This window comes from Gymnoscopelus microlampas (assembly GCF_963454915.1).
Source record: "Gymnoscopelus microlampas genome assembly, chromosome: 16".
NCBI lineage: Eukaryota > Metazoa > Chordata > Actinopteri > Myctophiformes > Myctophidae > Gymnoscopelus > Gymnoscopelus microlampas.
Genome location: NC_139953.1, coordinates 3,739,803 through 3,763,501, shown reverse-complemented (window position 1 = coordinate 3,763,501; position 23,699 = coordinate 3,739,803). Strand labels below are relative to the sequence as shown.

The following is a 23,699-nucleotide window of genomic DNA, read 5'->3' as shown; positions in this document are numbered from 1 at the left end:
TTAAACGAGACAGATAAACCTCTAGTAAGACAGTTAAACCTCACATTGAGTTTAATGTGCATATTGTTGTTGTTTTATCATCATTAGGAACATTGTTTCAACATGAAGGGCCTCATGGCTCCACTGTTCATCTGGCTGTTGGCAGTGTCTGGACTCAGCATCACACCTGGTAGGTGAAAAACTACATTCATAAATGTATTAAAGTTATTAAATGTCTGATGAACCACTTCAACCCTCTATTCTTAGTCAAACAAACCTGAGTTTGAATCTCTACGGCCAATTTATTTGCCAAACATAACCGATCTACAAGCTCACAGAGCGTCACGGTGCGACGTGTTGTGAGCTTGTAGATCGGCTATTTTTTGGCCAACGTTCACCTCGTAATATGGATGACGGGGTTGAAGTGATTAATAAATGTATTACTGTGGATAAATGTGTTGAACCCTCATGTCTCTGTTCTGAGGGTGAACATTGGGTGAAAATAGCACTAGCAGCAACACACAGCATTGTGAGATCTGCTGATAGATCCACCATTGTGTTTTTTATTTCAAAGATACGTCATGTATGAAAAACAAAAAACAATAGGGGTATTGTACACCACTGGTCAGGGTTTAAGTGGTTAAATAAATACATAAATAATATCTGTCATAAATGAATGAATACATGAATATCAAAGGGAAAAGGACATCATTTAAATATTTACTACAATTTATTTACAGTATATGACAGTGTGGACAGTGTTGAGCCTTGAGAAAGCCTCACTGGCACAGCTGAGGCGGTGGTGGATTTCATCCTCAATGACAGCTTTTGATGAGAGGAGGCTGCCACGCCACGGTATGGGAAGTGGTCCACATTGTCCAGTCTGGTGTTGTCAATGAAGATGTGTGGGGGTAGGACAGGCGTACTGCTGTTTGGTGGTGGTTGGAGGAGGATTTGGGTCTTTTTTTTATATTAATAGAGAGAGAGAGAGAGAGAGAGAGAGAGAGAGAGAGAGAGAGAGAGAGAGAGAGAGAGAGAGAGAGAGAGGGGTTGCGTCACTTCCTCTTTCTAGTGCTGCTCGTTGCACACTTCCCCTGCACAGGAAATGGTTACCTTGGCAACCAGCTGCCAGAGTCTCAGCTCAACCAGTCTGCTTCATTCTCTGGAATGTGTGTGTGTGTGTGTGTGTGTACTGTATGTAAATATAATAACTCTAGGATTAGGAAGGTGTATTCAATCAGAATACACGGGGCGCGATTTTTTGTTTATTTATTTTGTTGGAAAGAAAACATGGTCATCATATTCATATTTTTAAAAAAATGTACACACAAAAATAAATACAATTATACAAGCTTAAGTAAACTCTCACTATAAACCCCTTTGTTTCAGAGGACATATAGACATTAATAACACATATAATATAAATTCTGCATACATATAAATTCCACTTAAATCATAGTCATATGTGTGGACCAAGTGTAGCCTATAGTTATTAACAACAACTTGAACAAAATTGCTTGTAAACAATCTATGGCTTTGATGCTATAGATTAGATCAGTGGTTCTCAAACCTTTTCATGTCAAGGACCCCCAAACTGACACTTAATAGCCCGCGGACCCCCATTTGAAAAGATATGCCAAGGCCCCCCAAATCTGCCTGACAGGCACTTGGAATGTAGGAGTTGAGGTATTATTTAGTTAGACTCGGTTCCACATGATAAAAATTGTGAAATAGCAGATCTACAAGCTCACAACGCCTCGCAATGCAAGGAGTTGTGACCTTGTAGATCTGCTATTTATTTCTCTTTTGCCTCTTTATTATATTATTTGACTATTTTGGCCATGTTTTTTTTTACAATATAGTTTGTTTTTTGTTTTTATAGTATACTTCTGATGCAGCAATGGCCTTCTTCTTTTCTATTCTATCTTTCTTTTTTGTCAGGTATTAAAAAGCTCTTAAAAGTCCTTAAATGGTCACTTCACTGTCATCTGGGGACCCCCCAAAACATCATGTGGGGACCCCCTGGGGGTCCCGCCCAGTGTTGGGCAAGTTACTTTTAAAACTACAGTAGTTATAGTTATAGTTACTGTTCCAAAAACGTAACTAGTTACTTTACTAGTTACTAAATTATGAAAGTAACTTGTAACGAGTTACTTTACTTTACTTGTAAAAAAAAGAAAGTAGAACAAAATATGTAAAAAAATATATATATATATATATGATTTCCAAATGTTTTTGATAAGCTATACATAACTATGTTTATTTGTTTCTTCTTTAGAAATATTTTCTTTCACATCAGGATGTAATGATCATTAGACTCGTGAGTGGACTTAATCTAACTGACTAAACCTTTTTTTATTTAATTTTAAAAGAAAAAGAAAGAGTTATTTTTCTTTTAAAAAGAGTTTTATTGGTGCTCTCTGGCACAGTGAAAGAAAAGACCATTGTAGCTGCTTTCACTGCTATTTTGCTGACTAGTTCTCTGAAGGAAACAAACTCAACCGTTGCGATAGGAAGCATGTCCTCCTCAACAACATACCTGCCAATCAATCTGTTTAGTTGAGTCTGTGGCGATTCCCCCCCCCCCCCCCCCCCCGATTTTTAGCTGTTTAGATGGAGTAGCTCTCTGTATCACTGCCGATGGAGACAGAGGGGTCTTCTTTGGCGACTAGTTTTATAACCCCATGTACTTTAGTTATGTGCTTCAGGAGATTAGCATTGCTGTTACTCCATGTGGACAATGTTTTCTGTCACTGCAATGTTTTTAGCGCCCTTTATCCCCATACATTCTAAATAATGGTTATATTTCCAAGCTACAAACTATAGCTGTGCTCTCTGCTGTCACCAAGACTGTGTGTGAGTGTCTGCGAGCCTGTGAGGTGGTGGTGGTGGTGGTGGGCGTGTGTGTGTGTGTGTGTGTGTGTGTGTGTGTGTGTGTGTGTGTGTGTGTGTGTGTGTGTGTGTGTGTGTGTGTGTGTGTGCGCGTGCGTGTAGGCAAGACCCGCCCAACTCTGTCTCTGATTGGCTTATCCTGAAATTGTACCCCGCCTTAAACAATCATCACTCCTCTGGCCACTTTAACTTTTCCAAGTTAGAGTGAGAGGGACCGCTGTATCCAGCCTGCTCTGCTGCATGCTGCCTGCCTGTATGTTAGATGACAGCCTGCTCTGCTGCATGCTGCCTGTCTGTATGTTAAATGACAGCCTGCTCTGCTGCATCTCTAGGTCGTCCTCAGACGAGCCCTCCATCGTTGCTTCCAGTCATCCCGATTCTCCATACATCTGGCCAGCTCATTGGTGCTATGGGCCCCTGCATCCTTCTTGAGCGTGTCCACGTATGTTAGTGTGGGGCGTCCTCTTGACCGGTGCCCATGTGTTGGTTCCCACAGCACCAGTTTGCTGGCTGGCAGCTCTCGGTGCCTTTGGCAGTGTCCTGCTAGTCTCATTCTCCTTACAGCAATCTTCTCGCTCACCCTTGGTATTCCATCATACAGGATTCTGTTGGTAACATGCGCACTCTTACTGATGTTAAGCACTGCACGCAGCATCCTGGTGTAGCACCCGTCCAGGGACTTCTCAAGGGCTGGTTTCAGGGTCCAGCATTCACTGCCATAGAGAAGAACGGACTCTACTGTCGCGTTGAAGAAGCTGAGTTTGATTTGGCGGGGGAGATTGGAGTTCCATACACTGGTCATGCCATTCAGGGCCCTCCATGCAAGTGCCTTCCTCACTTTAAGATCTTGCTCAGTTGAGTTGACCCATGCACCCAGGTATTTGAAGTCCTCGACTTCTTTCAGCACAGTGCCTCCTGTTGTAGTCAGAGGTTGATGTTCTGGTGGAACGTTGTAGGTGAGGACCTCAGTTTTCTTGGCGTTTAGCCTGAGGCCGACCTTGGCGCACGACCTTAGCTCTACCCTGTTCAGTAGTTCTTGTGCTTGTTCCACGTTGTCAGAGAGCAAACTGATGTCATCCGCATAGTCAAGGTCTGTGAGGACCACTGCGGGGTGTCGCCTCGACTTCCTTGGTGTTAGTGTGAAGCCAAGTTCCTGCTCTCGCCCACTGATTGCTTTCCTGAGCGCATAATCGAGGACTATAATGAAGAGAAAGGGGGCTAGTGTATCCCCTTGCATAACCCCAGCCAGGATGTCAAACTCCTCGCTGTTGCCGTCTGGGGTCACCACCTTGGCCCTTGTTCCTGCGTACATGGACTCTATTGCTCGGAGTAGGTTGGGAGGAATCCGGTATGCCTTCAGGATCTTCACCATCATGCCTCGGTGGATCGAGTCAAATGCCTTTTTGAAGTCTATAAAGCATAGGACTGCAGTCAGGTTGTCCCTCTTTACCTCCTCAATCATTCTCCTAAGTGCCAAGATCTGAGCTGTTATAGTTCGCCCCTCTCGGAAGCCGTTCTGATTCTCCCTCAGGTGAGGGTCAATTGCTTGCCGGACCCTGTTTAGGATCATGCGGTTGTAAACTTTAGCAATGATGCATGTCAGACTGATGCCTCGATAGTTGTCCGGCTTTGAGAGGTCCCCGGATTTGGGCACTGGGATGATGTTTGACAGAGACCACATGTCAGGCAGCCGATGCAACAGAGCAAGGTTACAGAACTCTAGAATGATGTCGTCGAGATCACAGTTCTTCAGGACCTCTGGGGGAATGCCATCTGGACCGGGACTTTTTCCCACTTTCACTGTGGTCTTCGCCCTGGTGAGCTCCCCAGGCGTGAAGGGACCATCATCGATTTCCAGGTCCGGGAGGACTGGCGGCACATCTTCCGCAACTGCTTCTGCCGACTCTCCCAGCAGCCTCTGGAAGTGGCTGAACCAGGTCTTTACCCTCTCCTCAGGGCTGTGTCCCTCGACCTGTCCCTCCTTGGTCCTCTTCCTCCCAGTCATCTCGTTGATGACCCTCCAGGCCTCTCCATATTTCTGGTCACCCTGCGCTTCCTGCACTCTCTGCACTTTCTCCATCAGCTCCTCCCCTTTGATGGTGTCGTATGTGTTGAACTGAAGATGCTTGGCTTCATTCAGCTCCATACGTCTCTCCACAGTTGGCTCCTTCTCAAATATGAGACGGGCTTCCTCCATCTTCCGCCGTGCCGCTACCACCCCTGGGTGCTTGGATCGCAGGGAAGTACGGACTCTCTCCATCATGGGTACACACAGTTTGGTCGCCTCCTCGTTGGCAGCAACGAAACGCATGTATTCGCTGCTGGGATCCGCTCCCATATCCAGCTGCTGGAATCGCTTCCTCACCTCCTCTGTGTACCTGGTTTGGAGGCCAGGGTCGCTGGAGAGCGCTTTCCAGTTATACCGGATCCTGGGGCTTGGTTTGGGGACCCTGAGGCTCAGACGCACCTTCATTGAGACCACTCGGTGGTCTGAGCCCACAGTACTGAATGTGGAGTATGGTTCTGCATTCATAATGGAGTTCCTCCACTTCTTCCTCACAAGGATGTAATCCAACTGTCTCAGCGTACCAGTGGCTCTGTCTCGGAAGGTCCACCTCTTTCCTATCCTCTTCCGGAAGATGGTATTTGCCGCCAGTAGCCCGTGTTCTGTGAGGAAGGCAGTGAGGTAGGCGCCATTGCGGTTAGTAGAGTCGTGGTAAGGGAAGGGTGTGTCCTCTGGTCCAAGCCTTGCGTTGAAGTCCCCAAGGATTGCCAGGAAGTTGTGGGCTGGGACGTCTCGGACCGCTGTTACCAGGTCCTCAAAGAACTCCTCCACGTCCACAGGTGGTGGGCGAGTACACGACTATCACTGTTGTTACTGGATTGCCAGAAAACTCTGCGATCAGGATCCTGTTGGTGTGGTAGTGAACCCAACGGAGAGCCTTATGCGCCCGAGAACCCAGCATTAACCCTACTCCGCCTGTTGCGGCTTGGGCCTCGTTTCGCCACGCTGATGCCGAGATGAACATGCATCTCTCCACTCTGCGGTACACGATCCGGTCGTCAGTGTGCACTCTCCTGTGTTCCTGGATCCCCAGTAATATTAAAAAAATGTTTTGAAAAATACGGCCTGCTGGTGGCGCTATAATAGACCAATGTGAAAAGGGTGGTATTTCTTCCTCGCCCTAGCGGGAATGTGCGTGCAAGGTTTCACGGCAATTGTACGCTGTGTTCATGATTTGACTCTGCAAAACTTTAGATGCCAATCTTAGCCAATCAGGATGGAATATGAATAATCCAACAGATCTGTCTTGATCACATGACTATAGAGATCATGTGTACCGATTCGCGTGATGTTTGGACAAAGTCTGTAGGAGTAATAGCCAAAGATCGGCCTGCTGGTGGCGCTATAACCGGCCGATGTTAAACATTTGGCAACTGGTTCTGCTCTGGCTTCCAGGGAGTATGTGAGTTTCACACAAATCGGTCCAACGGTGTGGAGATAAGCTGTTCACAGACGGATGGACACACACACACACGGACGGACAGGGGCGAAAACATAATCTCGACCACTCCTTCAGCCTGGCGGAGACAATAATAATTTAAAACGTTTCAATGCCTGCAAAGCTAAAGTTAGACTGAAGAGATGCCCAAAATAATGTGCATTTTCTAAAATTATATTACAATATATTAGGATCTTGCACGGCAAGTGCATGCCTAAGGGGATGACAGGTACAGTAAACATGTCACTGAGTAAGTGGCATGCATAACCATAAGCCCAGGAGACTTCATGTTTATTATTAAGTGTATGCATTCAAAGGGTTAAATTTGAATGGCCTAGAACCTGTTCATAGTGTGTGTGTGTGTGTGTGTGTGTGTGTGTGTGTGTGTGTGTGTGTGTGTGTGTGTGTGTGTGTGTGTGTGTGTGTGTGTGTGTGTGTGTGTGTGTGTGTGTGTGTGTGTGTGTGTGTGTGTGTGTGTGTGTGTGTGTTTCTGAAAGTGAGAGTGAGAAACTAAGAGAACGTGAAGTCAAGGTGGAAGGCCTTGGAAGCTGACGGTTGACAGGTTGTGATGAAGGAAACTTCATTGTGACTCACAGTGAAACGTGTCAATAACCAATGATCTGTTGCCTTGTGCCTGTAGCTCAGTGAACAGTGACAGCCAGAGGGGATGGAACTTTCACAATTCTACACCCACATATTCTCTCTCTCTCGCACACGCGCACACACGCGTGCACACATAGACAAAGTAATGCTCATTATCGAAAAAAACATAATCTGTAATGATTGTATTTGAGCCTAACCCATTAGTTCAGTGTAGCCATATTTAACCTTGATATGAGTTCAATCTATCAAAAACTGGAGAGAAAAAAAAGTTTATACTTCAAAGGCAAAATTAGGCCAAATCTTATTTCACAAACACAAAAATGGACTAAAACAAAGCAAAGCTAAAAGAAATCCACTCCCCGTTCCTCAGCACAGTGTGCTAGTTCTATCAACCTCGCTTCTTCTCTCGCTGTGCATGCATTGAAGGTTCCCATTACGAATGGTCTCCGACAACGCATGAGTGCATTGGACGGGGTGCTGTGATCGGACAGGACCCTCCCTGGGGCAATCCCAGGGTTTGAGGTCCTGTCGTCATGGTGTCCTCCAGAAGGAGGACCAGCACCACCGACCGCCGCGATGCTCCTGCGGACTGCGGAAGTATAGGATTTGGGATGACTTTGTACTCCATGGTTGGCTTTACTATGCTGATAGCAGACTGTGGGGCGCAACTCCTCGCAGTCGCGGTTTTAAATCAGAGTTACCTTCTCCTAGACAGGTTGCCATCCAAGGCTATGTCTGCTCTGCTGCATGCTGCCTGCCTGTATGTTAGATGACAGTCTGCTCTGCTGCATGCTGCCTGCCTGTATGTTAGATGACAGGCACTCAGGCAGGAGGAGACTGTTCAGTTGGATCACATAATGTAACGCAGTAACGCACCCGTCTAAATCACAGTAACTATAACGGCGTTACTGAATGTGAAAAGGTAACTAGTTACGTTATTAGTTACCGCAAAAAGTAGTTGCGTTACGTAATGCGTTACTAGTAACGTGTTAGTCCCAACACTGGTCCCGACCCACAGGTTGAGAAGCACTGCTCTAGATGATCTTTTCCCTCTTATTTACAGTATGTATTTATTTTAGTTTGCCTTTTCTTTTCCCCACCCCCATAATGTTAGTCATTGTCTGCCTACAGTGAAACATAGCAGCTATCTGTTAAGGCAGGTACACATTGCAGGACATTTAAGTGGTTAGTTTTAGACTTTTCTTAGCCTTTTTATTCACCTAATAAAGTTGTTTTTATTTTTTGTTTTCTCATGTAAAGCATCTTTGGGTACTTAGAAAAGTGCTATAGCCTAAATCTGAGATATTATCATTATTATTATTATCATAAAATGACCTAGGTTTCTTGGACGACTCTTTTCTATGAATATTAATCTCTTTGCCAATAATAGCCGCCTACAAGCTCACATAACGACGCATTATGAGCTTTGTAGATTGTCTCTTTTTGGTGATTGTTCCCCCCAGAGAATAGACATGCTGGGGTTCATGTGGTTAATGCTATTCATAATGATGTAATAATGTTTTCATGTTCGTCAAGATGTGCTAATGTTTCCATAATCTCTCTCTCTCTCTCTCTCTCTCTCTCTCTCTCTCTCTCTCTCTCTCTCTCTCTCTCTCTCTCTCTCTCTCTCTCTCTCTCTCTCTCTCTCTCTCTCTCTCTCTCTCTCTCTCTCTCTCTCTCTCTCTCTCTCTCTCTCTCTCTCAGGATGTATCTATTGAGGGGTTTCAGAGCCATGCAGCATTTTACACTCAGTAAGAATATAAAACTATCTTCTACATTGTTCTACATTAAACATTACATTACTGTGATCATTTAAAGGTAGGGTCATGATATTGTTTTGTTAAATAAGCTGTAAATAGCTCTATATTCTGTCATTAATCATTGTTATAGAGTGTTTAATTGATCAGTAACAGGAGTCTCCATGTCTCTCCAGCTCTTTAGTAAACATACAATGCATGTTCAGGTTGGGATACAGATTTTATCCAATCAGGAAAGAGAACTCATAAAGATAAAGGATAAACAAGTGAAATAGGAAGTGATGACACAAATACAATTAAATAAATATAGCTGCAAGCAGCGATAATACGGGGCCAGTGAATAGAGAGAGAGAGAGAGACATGGAAACGGAATAGATTGAAGAGAGAGAGAGTGACATGGAAACAATAGATTGATGAGAGAGAGAGATGGAAACATAATGGTTTGATTGGACATCTCAACCTACTGCCATTAACAGGATTCGAACTCTCAGGCTGCAACACTACCTATAGTGCTATAGCTTTGTCCAGGCTGATATTGTCTGTTGAAGATCATAAACTCTTGCCTTTCATGAACCAAGCCCCTGTTTCACTAACACTAAGATCACTCGTTCACAAACCATTTACCAATGAAGAAATTGTACATCTCCTCAGAACCAAAACTAGTGAAAGTAGCCGATCTACAAGCTCACAAACCATGAAAAGTTGTGAGATTGTAGATCAGCTATTTTCAGAATGAAGTATGTCATACGTTGAAAAAACGTACTCTCAAATAACTATTTCAGGTTATCTTTACCATTTGCACATGTATTCATTGATACAGTCATGTTGTTTGCAATTCAACTTAAATTAAGTCTGCATCAAGTGAGGCTTGAACTGGCGACCTTGAGATTGTGAGGCATTCATTTAAGGGAGACGCCATTGGCCCAACAAACAAGTAACTGTGAAAAAGGAGATCACACAGATGATACAGTTTCACGCAAATAGCTGAAAAATCCTGGGTTTAAGTGTTTTTCAAACTGCCCAAAATTGCGGACAATCTAAGGGCGGAGCTTACTGGTCAAAGCGATAGATGTGTTCCTCATGAGTCAAGGCACAAGTGTAAGCAAGTTTCACGACTTTCGGCCAAACGAGGCATGACTTTTGCCTGTTTAAAGTTTGCATTTTCAAAAAATTGCTATAGCGCCCCCTTTTGGCCAATTGGAGTGAGATTGGTTTCAGTGATATTTAGAATGACTCTCTACATTACTGCAACGTTTCAAAGAAATGTGAGTCTTGCATGTATGTGTTAGGGGCAGATGAATAATTTTCATAAAACTGCAATAGTTAAAATCTATTTCCTCCTGGGATTTTTGAGTAATCTGCACAAAACATTTTACACATGAACTTAGGACCTTTGCCGACAAAACAAAAGCGGCGGATTGTCCATAAGTGAAAAAATGCAGAAGTTATGAGCCAATGGCTGTTTTTCATATCATTCAAAATGGTGGGCGATCTAAAGGTCAGAGGTCAAAAGTCAGACCACAAAAGTTGTCGGGCATGAAGAGACGCATGTGTGTATCGAGGTTTCATGGTTGTAGGTCAAACAGGGCATGAGTTGTACCTGTTCAAAGTTGGCACTTTCAATTGAGTGCTATAGCGCCACCCTTTGACGAATGAGTGTGAGAATTATTTCTTGGTAGTTTTTCATGAGCATCTACCATATGGCCGAGTTTCGTAAAAAGCGTATGCACGGTTAAGCCAGAACTGGCAAAAACAAGTATTTTTCAAACTGCTCAAAATTGCGGAAAATCTAAGGGCGGAGCTTAATGGTCAAATCGATACATGTGTTCCCCATGAGTCAAGGCACATGTGTAAGCAAGTTTCACGACTTTCGGCCAAACGAGGCATGACTTATGCCTGTTTAAAGTCTGCCTTTTCAAAAAATTGCTATAGCGCCCCCTTATGGCCAATTGGAGTGAGATTGGTTTCAGTGATATTTGGAATGACCCTGTACATTTCTGCAAAGTTTCAAAGAAATGTGAGTCTGCATGTATGTTTTAGGCACAGATGAATAATTTTCATAAAACTGTAATAGTTAAAATCTATCTCCTCCTGGGATTTTTGAGCAATCTGCACGAAACGTTTAACACTTGAACTTTGGACCTCTGCCTACAAAAATTTCCAACGGATTTTCCATAAGTGAAAAAATGCAGAAGTTAGGAGCCAATGACTGTTTTTCATATAATTCAAAATGGTGGGAGATCTAAAGGTCAGAGGTCAAAAGTCAGTGGGTGAAAGTTGTTCAGCATGAGGAGACGCATATGTGTATCCAAGTTTCATGGCTGTAGGTCAAACAGGGCATGAGTTGTACCTGGTCAAAGTTGGCATTTTCAATTGAGTGCTATAGCGCCACCTTTGGACGAAAGATTGTGAGAATTATTTCTTGATCGTTTTTCATGACCATCTACCATATGGCCGAGTTTCGTAAAAAGCGACAGCGCGGTTCAGCCAGAACTGCGAAAAGTGGCAGAAGTGACAGAATAAAGCGAATAATAAAACAGGTCCAGAGCTGAGCTCTGGCCCCGTAATAAAATCAGACAAACTGGAACACTGTAAAAATGTAAATGTCTATAGAAATGATTACTATCAGAACAGCCTATAACTTTAATTGACAAACCTCTTTAAAAATATCACATTCCCTTTAATCATAACTTACATTTAAACATGTATTACCAGTAAGACTCCCTAATCGGGAGATAAGCGACCGTAGGTCACATGTATACAGAAGAGGGCTGTAACGGCGCTGTTTGTGGGGGGCAAGCCCCCGAGTTACGGCATTTTATGTGAGCTGCAGTGGCAGGGGGATCAACTGATAATGACATAATGGTTACATAGTTTTTAAATCCATATTTCATACAGAGCAGATGATGTGGTCTGTAAGTATTTCATATAATGAACAGGTTTAATATAATAGTGTTACATTGTACTTCATTCAGTGATTTACTGTCATAGGAATCATTTGTGGAGGTCTGACATCTTGTGTGAAACAGAAAGAGTTTTGTGTGTCTCAGCAGTGTGAGTCCTGTAGTTCTGTGGTTCACAAACTGGGGCTCTGGACCCCCAGGGGGGTCCACACATGACTTTAGGGGATTTGGGGGTCCACAAATGACTTTAGGGGAGTTGGGGGTCCACAAATGACTTTAGGGGAGTTGGGGGTCCACAGTTGATTATCTTAATGTGCAAATACTTAACAGTAAACACACCAACATACAGTATAAGTGTATACAGGGTATCTACACATTTATAAAGTGACAATTTAAGGACTTTTAAGATCTTTTTAATACCAAATTGGCCAATTTGTCTGAAAAGAAATATTACGTAAGAAAGAATTAAACACTGCAAGGTGCTGTGAGCTTGTAGATCGACTATTTTCACAATATTTATCTGTGGAACCGAGTCAAACTAAATGTAATGCCTACAATTCCAAGTGCTTGTCAGGGTGGGGGTCCCCAGTTAAAATGTGATTATTTTGAGGGGTCCTCAGTTCAAATATGATTATTTTAGGGGTCTCTTCCTGAAAGGTTTGGGAACCCTTGCTGTAGTTTATTGTCTGCAGGTGAAACTACAAAACCTACCTTGTTATAATAATACTGTAAATAACAATGTTTTATTAGTACATGATGAAGTTATTGTAGTGGCTGATGGATAAACAGACAGGGCTCATAATTATGACATCCTATTATTCAGACCATTAGGTTAGTGTGAGGTTAAGGTTAGGGTTAGGGTTAGTTTAGGGTTAGTTAAACAGACATACAGTAGTTCACATACCAACATGGATTCATTCTCCTTCACTGTGTTTGATGACATGTCTGGACTGGCCTGTCAGTGAGTCTGTGTTATTGTGCTAAAAGGAAATGTTTATTTGTTCCATAATGTGAACAAAACAGCCTCACCTCCCCAGGTCTGAAAACACTCCATTTCACACAGCCAACTTCAACCACAATCCATGTTTTAACTCTACTTAAAATAAATGTCTAACTGTGTTTGTAGGCCGTCTATCCTCCTTAATGTGGTCCATGTGCTCCATCTATTGGACAAACTGTAAAACTACACCACTTGATGTGTGATTTCTCTGCTGTAGTTTTAAAGTGAGGAGAGAGAACTCACACAGGATACAGGATAAACAAATGAAGTGATGACACAAAGAAATGAGCAGACATACAATTGAAACTGGAACACTATACAATTATAGCTGATGTATTATTATTATTATTTTGTAGCATTATAGCATTGATGACAGTGATGATATCAACACCTAAGTATTTTGAAGACAACAGAGTGGGTGTGGGTGTGCCTGTGCACGCGTGCGTGCGCACATTTATACATAATTTCCTACATTATGTATTGTATTTCCTGTAACTTGACAGGTTAAATAAAGACCAAAGATGAGTGAGTCTGTGGAGAGAGAGGAGGAGGGAAGTGACAAACAGCACATCCACAGACCAGAGCCTCCAACAGCCAGCTGTGTATCTAAATATGACCCTCCACACTTCAGTAATGAACCTGGACCTCCACACTTAAAGTATGTCAATCCTCCTATAGCATATACACAGCACTAGAACATGACATAACATGATAGTATGTGAATCCTCCTATAGCATATACACAGCACTAGAACATGATATAACATGATAGTATGTGAATCCTCCTATAGCATAAACACAGCACTAGAACATGACATAACATGATAGCATGTGAATCCTCCTATAGCATATACACAGCACTAGAACATGATATTCTACCCAGTGTGGGTAGAATATGGCGGAAACACTGGAAGCAACGCAGTCCTTAGATGCAACAAGTGTTTTTTTATTCACCTTTTTTTAGAAAAAGAAGTCCCAGGGAATGCAAACAAACAGAAAACACAATACTGGCCAGATTGGCTATAGGTCTGCTCCCTACTGCAGCCCTTCACTGACTGCCTGGGCAGTGGTAGGCACCCTTCTTTAAAGGCTAAGCCCCTCCCACTGGACCATACCAATCCTAAATTGATTCAAACAATTTACACAAGTTATTTCCTCCATGTCTAAAGACATTATACTTCACAATTTAACACGTTTAAAGTGTCCTCACATTAGCACGTTTCCCACAGTACTAATAATCCATAAAACAATTAGAATACCACATTTTACTCAAACCCCCAGTTGGTATGGTACAGCAGGTATGGACTGAGCATGCTCACTACAAACAGACAGGCACTATAAAAGGCTGCCTGCAGCTACACTCGGGTCCTTCGTCACTGCCCAGAACCAGGAAGCACTGTGGTAAGAGAAAGAAAAGAACAGTCAAACATTTGCCAAAAGAACATTCCCTGCAACTTAAAAATAAAGAACAATTTTACCCTTTAACCCTGTGTTGTGTGAAATCATTTAGATCATAAGTGAAAACAATACAATACAGGAAACATACTAAAAGCTGTTAAATGGAGTTTAGTGTGTGCACCCACCAAACTATCCTGTATGCTACCTGGCTATTGTGTAAATGGTGTATTGTGTAGTGTTGACGTGGTTATGCAGTGTCAGAGGCAGGGTGAACTGCCACATTACCTCCCCCCTCTCCTGGCGCAGCCGTGGTGGTAAACCTGGACAGGTAGTCCGCCAATAGGTTGTTCTTGCCAGATTTGTGCCGAATCCTGAAACTGAAGGGTTGTAAATCAAGGTACCATCTGGTGATCCTAGCATTGCGATCCTTCATTGTGTTGATCCAAGACAGAGCTTTGTGGTCTGTTTCAACATCAAACTCCCTTCCAAGGAGGTAATAACGCAGACTTTCCAATGCCCATTTAATGGCTAAGCCCTCCTTCTCAATCGTTGAATACCTGGTCTCCCTGGGTTCCAACTTACGACTTAGGTATAATACGGGTCTCTCCTTTCCCTCATCCCCTTGTAGCAAAACCGCTCCAAGCCCAACATCAGACGCGTCGGTCTGGACTACGAAGCGTTCCTGAAAATCAGGACTACAGAGGACAGGAGATGAACACATTGCATTCTTGAGAGCAGCAAATGACTGCTCACATTCTGGGGACCACTTAATGGGGTTGGGTGCTGCTTTCTGAGTTAGGTTAGTTAGAGGGGTGGCAAGAGTAGAGTAGTGGGGGAGAAAGTTGCTGTACCATCCTATAAGGCCTAACAGAGACCTCACCTGTCGTTTGGTGCGTGGGCGCTCTGCATTGCGGATGGCTTCGACTTTGTCCACGAGAGGGCGAATGTATCCCCCTCCCAACTGGAATCCGAGATACTGGACCTCACTCTTGGCCCACTCACACTTTTGAGCATTGAGGGTCAAACCTGCTCTTTCGATGCTCGTCAGGATCTGTCGCAGGTGTTGGAGATGGTCCTCCCAGGAGTAGCTGAAAATGACCACGTCATCCAGGTAAGCAGCGCTGAAGGCTTCCAAACCTCTGAGGACTTTGTCCATCAACCTCTGGAACGTTGCAGGCGCTCCATGAAGTCCAAATGGCATTACTGTGAATTGGTACAGTCCAGATGGTGTGCGGAATGCAGTGTACTGCTTTGATGTCTCCTCCAGTGGAATCTGCCAATAACCTTTGCAAAGGTCCAGGGTGGTTATATACTTGGCATTTCCAACACGCTCCACCAGGTCATCGATTCGAGGCATGGGGTATGCGTCAAAACAGGAAACAGCATTGACTTTTCTGAAGTCAATACAGGGTCGTTGAGAACCATCCTTCTTAGGCACCATCACCATGGGACTGGACCACTCACTCTCAGATGGCTCGATCACCCCCAGGTCAATCATCTTCTGGATCTCCTCCTTAAGAGACACTCCAAGCCTTTCTGGGATCCGGTATGGCCTCTGGCGAATGGGAGAAACTGCTTCCTTTAGGCGGATGGTGTGCTGGGACAGCTGGGTTCGCCCTGGACCCTCTCGGAACAGCCCAGGCATCTCCCACAGAAGCCTCTGTAACGCCTGTTGCTGTTGGGATGGCAGGTGCTCCACGTGAAGAGTTTTCGGCTGGACGAGTTGCTGTAGGTTTGAGTCAGACTCACCATCTTCCTCCTGGACCTGACGCACCAGTAACACTTCAGCAGATGGAACCTCACGCTCCTTCCACTCTTTGAGGAGGTTGATATGGTAGACCTGGGTTGCTTTCCCCTTGTCGGCATGAGCCACCTCGTACGTCACTGGTCCCATCTTCTTCAGCACCGGATAGGGCCCCTGCCATTTTGCCAACAGTTTGTTACTGCACGTTGGGAGTAAGAGTAGGACTTTTTGACCAGGTTTCAGCTCCCTCTGCCGAGCCCTTTTGTCATACCAGCACTTCTGCTTCTGCTGCGCCCTCTCCAGGTTATTTTTTGCCTCCTCCCGGTACTTCTCCAGGCGCTCACGCATTTGGAGCACGTAGGACAGGATTCCGTCCGGCGCTGGGGTTTTGGATGTCTCCCACTCCTTCCTCAAGAGATCCAGTGGTCCCTGCACCGGCCATCCATAAAGCAGCTCGAAGGGGGAAAATCCAGTTGATGCTTGTGGCACCTCCCTGTAGGCAAACAAGACAAATGGTAACCACTTATCCCAGTCTCGGCCGGTATCAGAGACAAACTTACGCAACATCTGTTTCAAGGTTTGGTTGAATCTCTCGACCAACCCATCAGTCTCGGGATGGTATGGAGTGGTTCGAATGCCTCTGATGCCCAGTTCCTTCTGCAGCTGTTTCATCAGGCCAGAAGTGAAGTTGGTACCTTGGTCAGTAAGAATTTCTTCAGGGACCCCTACACGGGAGAAAAGCTGGACAAGTGCACCGATTATCTTGGGTGTCTTTATGCTGCGGAGAGGAAAAGCTTCTGGGAATCGAGTGGCATAGTCACAGATCACGAGTATGTACTGGTAACCAGAGCTGCTCTTCTCCAGGGGACCAACCACATCCATGGCTATGCGCCGGAAAGGGGTACTGATGATCGGTAATGGGTGTAATGGAACCTGCTTGGGTTTGCTGTGTGTGGTGATTTGACACTCTGGACATGTGGTGCAGAAATGCTTAACATCAGTATACATAGTAGGCCAGTAAAACCGTGACCCCAACCTCATGTATGTTTTCTGCTGCCCTAGATGACCTGCCCATGGTACTGTATGTGCCAGATGTAAAACAAGGGACCTACAACTGGTTGGTACAACTAGGCGTTTACCTGCATCCCCCATTACATACAGAATGTCATTATCAACCATGAAATGTGGACCAGAGAGTTTGTTTCCCTCCCCATCCTCAACCTGCTTGTACAAGAAAGACAGAGAAGAATCAGACATTTGCAATTGGCGTATGTCATTTGGAATGTCCCAATTGACACTTAAAGGCTCAGGATAGGTCTCTAGACTCTCTGCCTTATGGAAGGTTCCTTCCATTTTCTCAATGCGGCGTTGACGCCGTGGTTTTCTTGGGCCTTTGGAACCACCCTCACACAGATCACCATCAAGATCTGGGAGGGGCTCCAGGCCAGCTTTAACCTGGGACCTTGTGACCACAGCACACATTTCAATTTTCTGTTTGTGCGCTGCAATTAGATCCCGCAAAATTGGCAAATCCCTCCCCAGGATACAATCAACAGATAAGTGGTCAATAACCCCCACCTGTAGCAAAAATGCCTGCCCATCTACACCAATGGTAACCTCAGAGGTGGGGTATGGTTTCTGATCCCCGTGCACACATTCAATGTCAGTTTTGTTCCCATAGTCAATACCACTGTCAGGCAGATAGCATTTCTTAATCAAAGACATAGAACTTCCGCTATCCAACAATGCTAACATTTGTATCCCATTAACAGTCACTGGTTGAAATGAGGCATCTTCTGACTTCATGGTGCGTAATTCTCTAGACACCGCCTGGCGGGGCACATAACAGTAACCAGACAGTTTCGGTTTCTTAAGTGGGCAGTCTGAGGCCTTGTGGCCAGGCTGCTGGCAATAGTAACAGATGATTTCCCTGCTACTAGCCTGCTGCCTGTTTCTACCAAACCCCACATTCCCCTGAGTCCCATAGTTACCCTTCGGCCCTTCTTGCCGGTGGTCGCTTTGGCCTCGGTTGGGCGGACGTTGTGGTGGCCTGGCAGCTGGTGTTTTCCGGGCGTTGACGTACTGGGTTGCAAGTTTGGCTGCTTCCACACCGGTGGGGGGCTCACGCTCCTTGACCCAGGTGCGGATGTCAGGTGGAAAGACGCGCAGCATCTGCTCCAACACGATGGTTTCCCCGATGTCCTCCACGCTGCACTGGTCAGGCTTCATCCACCGACGATAAAATCCTTTCAAGCGCTGGTAGGTTTCGTTGGGGGATTCACCGTGGGGGAGCGAAGTGTCTCGAAAACGCCGGCGATACGTCTCTGCTGAGATATCGAACTTCTCCAACAAGGCTTCCTTCAGGTCCGGATAGGAGTCGGAACGCTCCTCGTCCATGGCAGAATAAGCCTCCAATGCCTTTCCCGTCAGCAAAGGCACCAGCCTGCAAGCCCACTCAACATCTGGCCACGCCCAAGTCTTCGCAATTCGTTCAAATCGGAGGAGGTAATTCTCCATGTCCTCATCTGCTTGAAATGGAATCATCTTGGGATCCTTACGTCGTGCTGGTGGTTGCTGCTGTGGTACCGGTGGTACTGCTGGCGGCTCCTGCTGCGGTGCTGGTGGTGCTGGTGGTGCTGCTGGCAGCTCCTGTTGCGGTGCTGGTGGTGCTGGTGGTGCTGCTGGCGGCTCCTGTTGTGGTGCTGGTGGTGCTGGTGGTGCTGCTGGTGGCTCCTGCTGCGGTGCTGGTGGTGCTGCTGGCGGCTGCCTAGCAGCTTGGATGGCCTCACGTATGCCACGCATTTCCCCCACCAACAGGGCTTCTCGGTCCCTCTGCGAACCCATGAACCGCCGCAGCAGATGAACAACCTCCTGCTGGGCCGGTACCGCTCGGCGACGGGGAGATGACGGCCGATGGTGAGGTGATGGGCCTTCATCCTCCTCCTCCCATTCCTGCTCCTCTGCCGCCTCAGGCTCCGGTTTTGATGTTTTGCTTCTTGTTTGAATTCTCTTCCCCCCCCCCGGGACCTTTTTCCGGGTGGCCATATCCCACCACTGCCACCAAATGTCACACTTTGTCCCAGTGTGGGTAGAATATGGCGGAAACACTGGAAGCAACGCAGTCCTTAGATGCAACAAGTGGTTTTTTATTCACCTTTTTTTAGAAAAAGAAGTCCCAGGGAATGCAAACAAACAGAAAACACAATACTGGCCAGATTGGCTATAGGTCTGCTCCCTACTGCAGCCCTTCACTGACTGCCTGGGCAGTGGTAGGCACCCTTCTTTAAAGGCTAAGCCCCTCCCACTGGACCATACCAATCCTAAATTGATTCAAACAATTTACACAAGTTATTTCCTCCATGTCTAAAGACATTATACTTCACAATTTAACACGTTTAAAGTGTCCTCACATTAGCACGTTTCCCACAGTACTAATAATCCATAAAACAATTAGAATACCACATTTTACTCAAACCCCCAGTTGGTATGGTACAGCAGGTATGGACTGAGCATGCTCACTACAAACAGACAGGCACTATAAAAGGCTGCCTGCAGCTACACTCGGGTCCTTCGTCACTGCCCAGAACCAGGAAGCACTGTGGTAAGAGAAAGAAAAGAACAGTCAAACATTTGCCAAAAGAACATTCCCTGCAACTTAAAAATAAAGAACAATTTTACCCTTTAACCCTGTGTTGTGTGAAATCATTTAGATCATAAGTGAAAACAATACAATACAGGAAACATACTAAAAGCTGTTAAATGGAGTTTAGTGTGTGCACCCACCAAACTATCCTGTATGCTACCTGGCTATTGTGTAAATGGTGTATTGTGTAGTGTTGACGTGGTTATGCAGTGTCAGTGGCAGGGTGAACTGCCACAATGATAGTATGTGAATCCTCCTATAGCATAAACACAGCACTAGAACATGATATAACATGATAGTATGTGAATCCTCCGACCTATAGCATATACACAGCACTAGAACATGACATAACATGATAGTATGTGAATCCTCCGACCTATAGCATATACACAGCACTAGAACATGACATAGCATGATAGTATGTGAATCCTCCTATAGCATATACACAGCACTAGAACATGACTTAACATGATTGTATGTGAATCCTCCTATAGCATATACACAGCACTAGAACATGACTTAACATGATTGTATGTGAATCCTCCTATAGCATATACACAGCACTAGAACATGACATAGCATGATAGTATGTGAATCCTCCTATAGCATATACACAGCACTAGAACATGACATAACATGATAGTATGTGAATCCTCCTATAGCATATACACAGCACTAGAACATGACATAACATGATAGTATGTGAATCCTCCTATAGCATATACACAGCACTAGAACATGACATAGCATGATAGCACAGACCCATGTGGAACCTCTCTCTCCGCTGTATAGCTCCTAGATGAGGTTCCACAGTCTCGGGTGCAGATAGGTGACACCAGTGAATATTGTCCACTATGCATGATTCTTACCTTTATCCACACATCATATCCACAAAGTAAAGGTCGGCCCCCCTGCTCTCATATGTTTCAATTTTAGCCCTCAAGAAAATCTAACCGACGGGTTGAAACAAGCTTTTGAATGTTTTTTTTTAGTCAGCCTGTGCCATGATTTCCCAATGCAATCTTACGGGAGCAGTACTGTGCATGCGGACGTGGGTTGACTGGCCACAGGCTGACTAAATAAGCAATTTAAACGCTTGTTTCAACCCGTCACTTAGATTTTCTTGGCCGCTAAAAATGTAAACATCTGAGAGCAGGGGGGCCGACCTTTACTTTTTGGATGCGATGTGTGGAAAAAGGTAAGAATCATGCATAGTGGCCAATATTCACTGGTGTCGTCACCTTTCTGCACCCGAGACTGTGGAACCTCATCTAGGAGCTATAGAGTGGAGGGAGAAGTTCCGATTGGAGCTAGACGCGCTGCGACGCGTTGTGAGCTTGTAGATCTGCTATTTTCAGAGCGCAACACCGGAGTGCAACCAAACATAAAATGAAATTGTCAATATATTTAGTCTTAGTTTTAGCTTTTAATTTACAATAAGTGAGAGGACCACAAACTCCACTGCTTGATGATTAGATTCTATTTGTAGTTCTGGTAAATGTTCTTAATCAATACAGTAGTACACATCAGACTCAATGTGAGGTTTCAATGTTTACAATTATTTGTATTTGATGATGAACAATAATGTATACGAAACATATGAACTGAGTGTTCAATATACTTTATAGTTGTATAATTTAGCATTAACAAGAATCATCCATATGCTAATTGTGATATACTTTTATGATTCCAGAAGTGTTTACCACAGACCAGAGTCTCCAACACCCAGCTGTGTGTCTATGAAGAGTGACTGGTCTAAAGCTGAAAATCCCAACTTCAGTAATGAACCTGGACCTCCAGACACAAAGTAAGATCACTGATCTCTGTGAACTTCAACTGGAAAGACACAATGAATGACTTGTGTCTGGTTACAGATAGAAGAGTAATTGAAAATACCAATACACATGAGTATCACAATATCTTTATTGATATTCAAAAAATACTACCGCAAGAAAATGCCAACATAATTACTCAGATTGCACCAAGAGCAGTGCTATGATGTTGGAGGTTACCAGGACTGTGGTTATGTACAGATACGTCCTATGAAAGTTTCAACCGCATCTCCACTCTCATTTGGCAACAGTCACAACCAGTAGTTTAGAATAATAAAAAAAATGTACCTATAAAAGATTGCTATACAGCCAATCTGTGAAGTAAGCCAAACGTCCTTGTTAATCACCCTTGAAGGCCCTCAAAACAATGGAGAGCAAAAAACTATTTAACTTGGACCTATATGGGTCACAAATAAGGCAAATGTCACTGTTTGTTGCAGAAACCTGATTTGTTTGTTTTATAAATCTTCACCATATTAGGTACAGGTGATCTCAGGTGTCATGTGACAATGAGCATCACACAGCTTTGTGATATTCCATACAGTTTGTCTGTAATTGGCAAATCCAATCAACCCTACATTAGAATCACATGTTGAGGGGCCTCTATAGAGCACACCTCCAAAAGCGCGCTCATTTCTGCCCATAGGGGGCACCACACATGTGAAAAATAGAACCGTATGTCTTAGAAATGCCTACACCTTCAACCCTAACCACAAATGTGAAAGGTAGAACCATAGAAACGCCTACACCTTCACCAGGACTGATGGTTGAAACCAGCGACTTACACAGCCCTGGGTAGGCCACCAGCCTGGTGGAGATATGCACTCTGCAGAGCACCCATTTCTAGTTGTGTGTGTGTTTAGTATTATTTATTTTATTGTTACTATGTTTGTCTTAATGCTATGTTTTGCTGTTTTTATTGTTGCAATGTTGATTGCCAGTATCATGCAAAAGTAGCAAAAAAAGGTAGCAGATCTACAAGCTCACAATACCTTGCGTCACAATGCTTTGTGAGTTTGTATATCTGCTATTTTCTTTTAAAATGTCACACCTATAATGACATGTCCAAATGGAGGCCTGGTTCACAGTGGTTATGTCTGTCTCTAGGTTATAGACATGTTTAACAAATAAAAAGATAACATCAATATTATTAAATACTGTATTAATAAAGACAGATTTATTCTTACACACTCCTGTGAGTGTGTTTATGTCCTCCATTGATCTGTGTGTCTGGTGACAGATGCATTCTGGGAAGTTGTCTATGTAAGTAATGTATCAACACACCTAGTCTATTATACAATAAAAATGATGTTCTATTGTCAACCCTACAGTAATGTATCAACACACCTAGTCTATTATAAAATAATAATAATGATGTTCTATTGTCAACCCTACAGTAATGTATCAACACACCTAGTCTATTATAAAATAATAATAATGATGTTCTATTGTCAACCCTACAGTAATGTATCAACACACATCATGGTCAGTGGGGAACTATGATAATTGAATAAACGTTTTTTTTTATTCCAGAAGTGTTTACCACAGACCAGAGTCTCCAACACCCAGCTGTGTGATGCAGAGTGACCGGTCTAAAGGACTACCTCTTAACTTCAGTAATGAACCTGGACCTCCAGACACAAAGTAAGATCACTGAACTCTGTGAACTTCATCTGGAAAGACACAAAGAATGTGTTGTATCTGCTCACAGATGTAGACAGTAGTAGAGTATCTCACTGTCAGCTGTAGTGATCTTTGATTCAGTCATTCTTAGGTTGTCTTGGTCAAAGTATTGGTATCTTAACTTCTACTTGAGTAGAAGTAAAAGTATCTAGTGAAAATACTACTCAAATACTGACTTATTTATACAAACCTGTTAACTTTCCCCTCTACACCAAATCACTTTGCCAAAAATACCCGATCAACAAGCTCACAACACTTCATGGTGTGAGCTTGTAGATCTGCTACTTTTGCTGAATGTTCGCCCACATGTGGTTAAATAACCAGAATGAAATAGAAGCCATTGTTCTTGCATCAATACAAAATAAAATAACCTTTGAAATCTTGACCAAACCTGCCTAGCGATGATGTCACTGGTAGGCAGGTATCTGAACTGTCCACAGCCCTCCTCACACAGAAATTTTGTCATCTTATAATGATCATTATTGAGGACCATTTATATGAATATGATACATAATATAATAATATAACGATCATTAGTGAGGACTAATTTAATAGGTTGAAAATGGGTGAAGTGGTCCTTTAATTTAGTTTTGTAAATGAACAGGTTATGACAGTGTTAATACAGTAACCTTTGTTTTCAATTATTAATAAACTCATCATACTGTCAAACAGACACGTGACATGACATGAAATGTCTTTATGATTCAAGGTTGTTGAACTGAAAATGAACAGAAGAAATATAAAGGTTAAATTATGGGGTCGA

General features: G+C 43.9%; 1 protein-coding gene across 6 annotated transcripts in view; it reads left to right on the top strand.

The window, feature by feature from the left end:
• The window catches only part of LOC311063456 (protein NLRC3-like), a 621,663-nt gene continuing 597,964 nt past the window's right edge, over nt 1-23,699 (top strand). For 2 of the 6 annotated variants that reach the window (XM_084082928.1, XM_084082925.1), the window contains exons 1-5: nt 1-169; nt 8,682-8,728; nt 13,141-13,295; nt 21,115-21,228; nt 22,787-22,897. In XM_084082928.1, coding sequence (XP_083939054.1) covers nt 13,159-13,295; nt 21,115-21,228; nt 22,787-22,897 — 362 coding nt within the window. In that variant the 5' untranslated portion in view covers nt 1-169; nt 8,682-8,728; nt 13,141-13,158. The remainder of the gene's footprint in view (nt 170-8,681; nt 8,729-13,140; nt 13,296-21,114; nt 21,229-22,786; nt 22,898-23,699) is intronic. The other 4 variants (XM_084082927.1, XM_084082926.1, XM_084082930.1 and 1 more) reach the window with 4 other exon arrangements.